Here is a 9,160-nt window from a genome sequence, read left to right as displayed (position 1 = left end):
CGGTGCTGGTGGAGCGGGTGGCCGCCGGCGCCCTGGTGGTCACCTGGAGCGGCGGCGAGCGCCGCTTCACCGGGATCCTGCTAGACTGCACGCACAGGTGAGCCGCCCCGGCCCCGCGCTAGGCGGCTGCCGGCCGCTTTCCGGGCGCGCAAGCGCGGTCGCCCCTGGGGGCAAAAGTGGCTTTGCAAGTGGGCGCGACTTTTCGGGGCGAAGGGAGACCTGGCGTCGCGGGCCCGGCGGACCGGAGGGGGCTGGGGGCACCGCGTGGGAGCCTGAGGCGGGGGGCGCCCCAACTCCCGCACACCTCGCTCCATGAGCGCACTTTTCTTTGTTCGGACGCACTGTTGAATTCGGCCGAGAAGTGTCAGGGCTGCCTTGGGGGTTGGGCGCAGAGGAGCGTCCGACGTCACCTGTCACTTGCGCTCAAGTTAAAGCGGTGGCGTCCGATGTCGCAGCCCTCCGCCGGGCTGGGAGAAGTGACCGAAGACTGAGGTCTGGATTCACGCAAGAGGTTGTGGCCCGAGTCGGACTCGCAGACCCGCACCGGGGTACGGAGCCGCGCACAAGTTACCCGAGAGCCGCCCCAGGTGTGGGAAGCTGAGCCGCGAGGTTTGGGGCAAACCCCTGCGAGCGCCCCTCCCGCACCTGTGCGCTGCCGCAGTGTCTCTGCGAGGGGGACGAGTCTCCTGGATACGGTCACGTGGTGATAAGCTGTCTCCGGATAAATGATTAGGCATTAATCACACGCCGATGTCCCAGGGCTTGCTGGACTTTCTTTTTTAAAGGGGCCCAGTGATGGCCCCCTGCAGAGGCCAGCTTCTGCCCCTGGGGGATAGGGCCTGCAGGCCCGTGGGCTGTGAGGATGGTCCTGCTGACAGTGTCTCCTCGCTGGATGTGCCAGGAGCCATTTGTGTACAAGTCATGTGACTTGACACATGGCCTCCCCTGTGTTGCTGCCCTGCTCCTGTGGTGGCCACGGGGGCGCTTGGCAGGACACAGTGGCACTCAGGGGCTGCCACAGAGGACCCAGCTCTGGGGCACAGTGACCCAGCCCCTGCCACAGCCCCTGCCGCCTCCCTCGGGGGTGCTTTGCTGCACCTGCTCTGGGCGGCAGTAACCGCGCTGGGCAGCTGCTGACCAGGAGGGCGCCCGGCTGCGCCCATCCGCCTGGCTGCTCTTCCCTGGGGCAGGGGAGGACCACTGTTTGCTGGGCTCCCTGAGTCAGGATTCGGGTGGCCGAGGCAGCCCCCAGCTTGGGGCCGGGGACATCTGCAGGGGCTCTCCCTTCCTCCCCTTTCCTCTCGCTGCCCCCACCTGCGTTCCCCTCCCTCCCAATGACCACTGGCCTGGACGGGAGATCCCACAGTCCCTCCCTGGGGAGGAAGCGGGGCTGCGTGGCAACCCTGTGGCTGCCACACTCCATGGTAACTGGAGCTGCCACAGAGCCCGGGGCAGGCCTGGGGGGGGCGGTGTGCCTGCTCAGCCTGGCGCTCTGCCAGGAACTGGCTCCAGTGTCCTTGCGCACTGTCCTAGAGGAGCCACCCAGGCCCCTGCCGGCCCTCAGGGCTCCCTCCCTTGCACCCATCTACAGGCAACTGCCCTCCTTTTCTCTTTGCCTGTCACCCCATCCTGGTCCATCCCAGTTCTCAACTCACATTAGGCGTCATCGTGCTGCCAACGCTAGTGTGACAGCCCATTTGCCGGCAGGACCCTGGAGGCCTGGTACCCTGGTGGCAGTAGGCGTCCCTGGAATCTGCTTTCCTCACTGCAGTGGGCCACGGTGCCCCAGACATGGTGGTGGCAGGGCTGTGCAGTGGAAGCCCAGGCCCAGAGTGGGCACAGGCTGGCACCGAGAGCTGGCAGCTTCGACTTCAGGTCTGCCCACCTCGCTCAGGGGACTGAGGTGCTGACAGTGGGGGTGGCAGTGGTCATCCAGCTGCTTCCCAGGGCTGGGTGTGGACCGTGTGTCCCCCTGGCCCGACTGGAGCCTGGTCATGCATGCCTGGGTCTCTGCTGGGGGTCAGCTCAATGGTGGCCGTCGGGCTGGTTTGGGAGGTGGTTTTAGTCCCTTTGTGCCCTGTTGGCAGAGGGGACAGCTGCGCCCAGAGGCCTGAGCTGAGACCCAGCACATGAGTGGACTTGCTGCAGTGAAGGCCTGAGTCCTCCTCTTGTCTGAGTCTCCACCCTGCGGTACAAGCCTCACCTTCTCCGGAGCCTTTGTGCTCCCGTGTTATGTGCACTTAGTGAGTGCCGGCTGTATGCCAGGCAGTGGGCGGAGTCCTGGCCACAGCACCGTGAGTGGGCCCCCAGCACAGTGGATGCAGATGACCAGGCCTCCTTGGACCCGGTGACCATCAAGTTCCCTGGGTGTGGATGCTGTTGCAAGTGATTTGAGGGTGTGCCTGAGGACAGCTGAGGTTAAGTGGCAAGGGGCTGGGTGGACGGCTTACGTGGGCAGGTGGACACCACAGGAGGGAGCTGGCCACGTGGCTGATCTCGGGAGTGTCTCTGAGGGGGTGTCATCTGAGTGAGGCTGGGGGGCCCTACCAGGGCTAAGAGGGGTTGGCCAGAGCTGAGCTCATAAACCCATGAGCCAGGCCCCCCAAACACCATGTGGAGGCCATGAGGGTGAGGGCCCCCAAGTGCTTGGTGGGGGCCGGGGGGCGGGGCTGCACTCCGGTCCAGCCTGGGCCCCTGCCCCCTGGGTGGTGGTAGAATGCCTGAGGCCTGTTGCCCTGTCTCCCCTGCAGGGTGTGCAGGCCCTGTCTACCCTCGGCCCAGCCCTTGGCTGCCCCGGAAGCGCCCAGCCTGGGGCGCACAGCTGCCTACGGGATGGGTGGGGCCTGGACTCAGGCCTGCTCTGGGCCGGCCTGGAGAGCTGCCGTGCTCCCCAGCTTCGCACACACCTGGGGGCCCTGTTCTAGGGTGACAGGGCTTACGGCTGGGGACAGAGTGGCCACAGATGGGAGGGAGAGCAGGCGGCTGCCACACGGGAGCTGGTGGCCTGCGGAACCCCGTGTCCCCGGCACGCTGACTCCCCAGTGAGCCCCTAGGATCCCTCATCCCTGCCTCAGTTTCCCTAGCCTCACCTCAGAGCCCAGATTACTGTCCCCCACTCCCGGCATGCTGAGCTGAGGTGCGCTTCCTGGCCCCCGAGTCTTCCGTGGGGAGGCCTTGTCCAGCCTGCTTCCCAGGCCTGAGCCGGGTTGGCCTTGGCCCCCACCCTCATGAGTCATCCCTCATCCTTGGACCCCTCCCACCTGCCTCCTTCCCACCCTGGATTGGCCCACTCACGGTGTAGGACCCGGTGAGGCCAGAGGGCACCCAGCACAGCTCTGGCAGGGTGTGTTAGGTGGCATGGACCCCGCTCTGGGCCCAACATCGCCCCACCACGGTCAGGGCGTGGGGCAGCGTGGGCCAGCTCCAGGACTGGGCCCTGCCACGGTCAGGGTGCGCAGGGCAGCGTGGGCCTGCTCCGGGCCTGGGCCCCGCCGTGGTCAGGGTGCGTGGGGCAGCGTGGCCCCACTCCGGGCCTGGGCCCCGCCACGGTCAGGGTGCGTGGGGCAGCGTGGCCCCGCCCTGGGCCTGGGCCCCACCGTGGTCAGGGCGCGTGGGGCAGTGTGGGCCTGGTCTGGGCCTGGCAGGTACCCGCTTGTCCCTGGAGCTTCCTGAGGCCTGGGTAGGTCTCTCCCAGGGGCCTGCTGAGCCAACCAGGACAGACATGGGTCTGGGGAGGAAGGGAAGGGAGAACCTGGCGGGGGTGCCCCTGGGGACCCCGACTGTGCCAGGAGCTGAGTTGCCTGAACTGAGACGACCCGAGTGCTCTGAGAGCAGCCGGGGCAGATCACGGGGCCCCAGGCCTCAGAGCTGAGTGGTCAGAGGCCTGAGTGGCAGCTGCTGGAACAGGCCCTGAGGGCCACTCTGCCTGGGCAAGTCCATGGCCTCACTCTCCCCAGTGATGTGAAGGTCTAGACCTCACGCCCGTCTAAGACTCAGGGCCAGGAGGCGGGCCCCCACCCCGGGCCTGGGGCTGGGCCACTTGTGTTGTTGGTCCCCAGGCGAGTCATGGCTGTGGCCTGGGCCACTGGCTCCAGGAAGGAAGTGCGGCAGTCTCCCTCTGCCAGGGTGGCTCACTGGGCATGTGACGTCTAGGGCTGCCTCTGTGGAGCAGACTACTGCCCCCCATGCATGCACCCCAGGTCACAATCTGAGGGCCAGGGAGTAGTACTCTGGGGCAGGGGCACCCCTGCTTCTCTAAGCCCAGGATGTTACTGGCATGGGGTGGGGCAGTGTGGCCAAGAACAGCACCATCGGAAGCCAAGCTGTCCTGACTCCATCTGCCAGGCCCAGCCTGTGCCTCGGGGGTGGGGGACAGAGAGGCCCCCACCTCAGGCTCTGACCACGTGCAGCCTGTCTATTCCTGGTGGGTGGGCAGCTCCAGCCCCCATCCCCGCCTGGCCATGCCCAGGGCAGTGCCTGGACCTTGGCAGCTTCCTGGTCTGAAGGCCGAGGCAAGACCTTAAGATGGTGTCCCACCAGTGAGAGGCCACCAGCCCCTCTTAGCCTTCTTAGACTTCCCGTAGAAGCTGTTTTGGAAACAGAAGAAGCAGAAAGCCCTCTATGTTCTTCCACCTTCTGGCTAAACTGGAGAAGGGGGGTGCAAAGTCTGAACCTGTTTCCTCTTAGCTAAGAGTCCATTTCTTTTCATCGAAGACTTTTTTTAGCACGGTTTTAGGTTTATAGACAATTGTTTGGAAAGTACAGGGTTCCAGAACACCCTGCCGCTGCCCTGCACACCGTCCCTCCTGTCATCTGTATGGCGCATTTGCTGGGCCAGGTGAACCAATCAGCGCTGACACGTTCCTGACTGAAGTCCACAGTTCCATGCGGGCTCACACTGTGTGCAGCCCTGTGGCTTTGACAAGCACGTGATGCCATGTGTCCACCCTGGCGGTAGCACACACAATGGTTTCACTTCCCTGAAAATGCCCCTGCTCCACCTGGCCGGCCCCCTCCACCCCCAGCCTTGCAACCAGGCATCTTCCCACTATCTGAAGCTGTATCGGTTCTTGGTTTGCCAAAGGTAGTGTGGGCCCTTTTTATTCGAGAGCGTGTCTTAACTTTTCATCCCCCACCAACCCACGTACCCAATTCATTGTTTCTTCAAACCAAGTGGTTCGCAGCTATCTCAGCTCGGGCAGCCCCCCTACCCCAGGTGATACTTGGAGACATTCTTGCTGGTTGAAACTGGGAGGGAGTGTTCTTGACACTCAGTGGGGAGCAGCAGGAATGTGGCAAAGCGTCCTACTGAGAACCCAGAGCCAGTGGGTCCAACGGCTGTTTTTCTGCTCAGAGAATCACTGCTGTTAGCGGAAGTCGTCTTAAAAAGTGAGACGCTTGCTCAGAGTCGCACAGCCATCGACTACCCAGGCAGTGCATTGGGCTTGCTTCACGCTATGCGAACAGTGGCATCTCCTCAATTGTTTTCCTGGAAGCCGTGAGCAGCCCATTGTTGTGACAGCCTAGGGACAGCCCTCTTCTAGAATGCAGGTGGCACGCCCACTTTGGGGACAGATCCTCAGAATCAGAGGGACTGACGTTGCCGGGTTCTGGCAGACCACCAGCCTGCAGGCCTTTGAGTGGAGGCCGCCAGCTTGCCATTGTGACCCACTTCTCGGGGGCCTGGCTCAGGTGTCTCAGGGCTGGGAGCCCAGGGGTGGTAGCATACCACGTGGCCTTAGCTGTGGACCCTCCCGAGAGGGTGCCTCATCTCCTGGAGCCCCTGCTCTTCTGATTGAAGGGGCTCAGTGCCAGCCTGGGCCAGCTGAGGGCCTGGCTCTGTTCCCTGAGTCTGCAGCCCAGGGGCAGGGCTGTGGCTGGTGAGGCTTCCAGGGTCTTCCACAGCCCTCTCCGGAGGCTCCTGTAGGGAGGTCTAGGGTGCCAGTGGGAGGAGAGTTCCTTGCAGGCCTGCTAGTGGGAGGTGTGGATGGTACCCTCCCCAAGTGTCTCCAAGAGGCAGTGGAGAGTTGGGCCTTTAGGGTTCTAAGCATTCTGGGTGTTCAGTGGTGCTCAGCCCCAGGCCAAACTGCCCTCACAGGGCACACGGATGCATCAGGCCAGGTGGGGACAGAGGCCACTCTGGAGGTCTCCCTCCAGCCCCTCAGGAACCTTCTGTGGGGAGAGCCAGTGAGCTAGAGACCTGGGCGTGGACAGTAGGGTATCTTCTGGAAGTGCCCCACGCCAGCCGGGCCAGGCCACACGTCTGCTCCAGACCCTGTGCTCGGGGCTTCCTGGGTCCTCACGCTTCAGCTGGAGGTCCTGGGAGTCCTCCTGCTGTGACCCCTGTGCCACCCTTAGTGACAAGGGCTGAGGCACAGGGCACCCATGCCTGTCAGACCAGGGGGGAGACTCGGGGCTCGAAACCTACTCATAAAGCGCATTAATTTGCCTGGGAGGCCTGATGCATGTGTGCGTGTACACACAAGCACACACAGACACAGTGTGTGCACGCACACAGACATGCATGCATATACACACAGATGCACACAGATAGGTGCACACAGACATGCACACGTAAACATGCACACAGACACGTACACACATGCATGCATGCACACAGAGACACATGCACATACACACAGAGACACATGTACAGATGTGTATGTGCACACACAGAGACACATGCACATACACACAGAGACACATGTACAGATGTGTATGTGCACACACAGAGACACATGCACATACACACAGAGACACATGTACAGATGTGTATGTGCACACACAGAGACACATGCACACAAACACACATGCATACGCACACAGACTTGCACACAGACGCACACACGCACAGACACATGTGCACACATGAGGGGTCTGTTGCATCATCTAGAAGTCCTGCCAGGCCCTTGAGGCCACCCTCCCCACATGCAGCGGGGGAGGCTGGGCAGGGGCAGGCACAGGAGGCAGGGGCTCCAGATGGCTCTCTGAGTCCCCTCATTCCCTCTTTCTGTCTCCAATCTCCAGGTCCGGCCTCTTGGGCCTGCCCCCGCCAGCTCTGCTGCCCAAGGCTCAGGAACCCCCTGCCAGCAGCTGCCATGGCCAGACCCCCGAGCAGGTGGACAGAGAGGCAACACAGCCGGAGATGGACTCCCCACCTCCCTGTAGTGGGGACAGGCCCCCCGAGCCAGCAGTGCCACTGCCGCCCGCCGGAAGCCTGCCCCCTTACCCGCCCTACTTTGAAGGCGCCCCCTTCCCACACCCCCTCTGGCTGCGACACACATACGGCCAGTGGGTGCCGCAGCCCCCGCCCAGGCCCGTCAAGCGGACACGGAGGCGCCTCTCCCGGAACCGTGCCCCCGGCCGGCTCATCCTGAGCACCATCCGCCTGCGGCCCCGCCGCGTCCTGTGTGAGAAGTGTCAGAGCACGTTGAGCCCCGAGCAAGCCGGCTCTGCGCGGCCAGCCCCTGCCTCGGCGCCACGCAGGAGGCTGGCCAGCGGCCCTGACCGTGAGCCACGGCGACACGAGGGCCTGGAGCCCGCCAGCCCTGCCTCAGTCCCCGTGAGGAGGAGCAGGAGGGAGGAGGAGAGGGCACCGGGGGAGCCAGTCCCGAGGAGCCCGGTCATCACCATCTCCTACAGCACACCCCAGGGCACTGGCGAGGTGGTGAAGATCCCCTCCCGCGTGCACGGCTCCCTGGAGCCCTTCTGCCCCCAGCAGGTGCCACTCGGGAACAGTCAAGGCTCAGAGGCACCAGGTACTGAGCCCAGGGCTAGCGGGGGCAGGCTGCCCGCTGCTCCCACAGCCTCCATCCCCAAGCTGAAGCTGACACGGCCGGCGCCCCCAGGCCTGGACGCACCCCCTCCCAAGATCCGCCTGAAGCCACACCGCCCGGGAGCCCGGGAGCAGGAGCCTGTGTACAGGGCTGAGCTGGTGGAGGCGCTGAACGGCCACCCAGCCAGCCCCCCTGCTCTCTTTGCCAACGGCTCTGCCTGCGACGGGCTGGTGGATGTGTCTTCCGGAAGTTCTGGTGAAGAGGATAACTACAAACGATGTCCCCGCGGCAAACCTGGGCGGGGCGACCTGGCCTTTCTTGTCAACTACCCAACAAGGAAGCCCGACTCCGTGAGTGAGTCCGTGTGCAGCAGCGACAGCCTCGAGGAGTCCAAGTCGTCCAGCTCAGAGGTCACGTCCGCAGACCCGTGTGACCTGTCACCTGGTGACGGCGCACCGGTGCCTTCGTCCTCCAAGGATGTGCGCCCCACCGTGCCCCCGCTCACGGTGAGGCTGCACACGCAGAGCGTGTCTAAGTGTGTGACTGAGGACGGCAGGACCGTGGCCGTGGGGGACGTCGTGTGGGGTAAGGTGCACGGCTTCCCCTGGTGGCCGGCCCGTGTGCTCGGCATCAGCCTTAGCCAGAAGGACCATGAGGAGCCTTCTTGGCAAGAAGCGAAGGTCTCGTGGTTTGGGTCTCCGACTACGTCCTTCTTGTCTCTCTCAAAACTGGCCCCTTTCTCTGAATATTTCAAACTGAGATTTAACCGTAAGAAGAAGGGGATGTATCGGAAAGCTATAACCGAGGCTGCAAACGCCGCACGACACGTCGCCCCAGAGATCAGGGAGCTCTTAACTCAGTTTGAGACATGACTCTGGTTCCCAGACCAGGTGAGTGTGTGCAGGTGGGCAGCTCCCTTCCCTGAGCCAGTGAGATGGCATAGCTGGTGCCTACGTCATGATGGCCCTGCGCCCTGTGGACCAGGGACCTGTGGGGAGCAGGGGAGTGGGGGTGTCCTCGGCTCACTCGTGGGTCCCCAGCCATCTGGCTTCCTGCTCTGAGCGGAGCCATTGGAAAATTGTCCTCGCTGCGGCAATGTCATCGGAGCTATGTGACTTAAAGTGGCATAAAGTAGGTCAGTTAGCCTCAGCCGTTGATTCCAAGAACAAAGCCAGTTTGTGTTTTACTGTTTTGAAGGGAGCATAAAGATGTCCTGACTGTTACTTACCTTTTGAGGGACGTGCTTGAAAGTGTATCAGGGGTGCAGACGGCGAGCACACATGGCTGCTACCCAAAGGGCTGGGGTTCAAGTTCACCCATAGCCCCTCAGGGGAAAGGCCTGGGGATCACGTCCAAAAGCTCAGCCACAGAGAACCCCATGGGGC

General features: G+C 63.2%; 1 protein-coding gene across 1 annotated transcript; it reads left to right on the top strand.

The window, feature by feature from the left end:
* Nucleotides 1-2: 2 nt before the first annotated feature.
* PWWP2B (PWWP domain containing 2B) lies at nucleotides 3-8,647 on the top strand (the record flags this gene model as incomplete). The annotated part of the gene is made up of 2 exons (XM_007936882.1): nucleotides 3-97; nucleotides 7,027-8,647. Coding segments are annotated over 2 exons (1,716 nt in total), but the record flags the coding sequence as incomplete, so codon positions are not given.
* Nucleotides 8,648-9,160: the final 513 nt, after the last annotated feature.

Source organism: Orycteropus afer, unplaced genomic scaffold (genome assembly GCF_000298275.1).
Source record: "Orycteropus afer afer isolate SDZICR_OR568_19922 unplaced genomic scaffold, OryAfe1.0 scaffold00038, whole genome shotgun sequence".
NCBI classification, from domain to species: Eukaryota; Metazoa; Chordata; class Mammalia; order Tubulidentata; family Orycteropodidae; genus Orycteropus; species Orycteropus afer.
The sequence above is the reverse complement of the archived record's forward strand: the minus strand, read 5'-3'. Positions and strand labels throughout refer to the sequence as shown.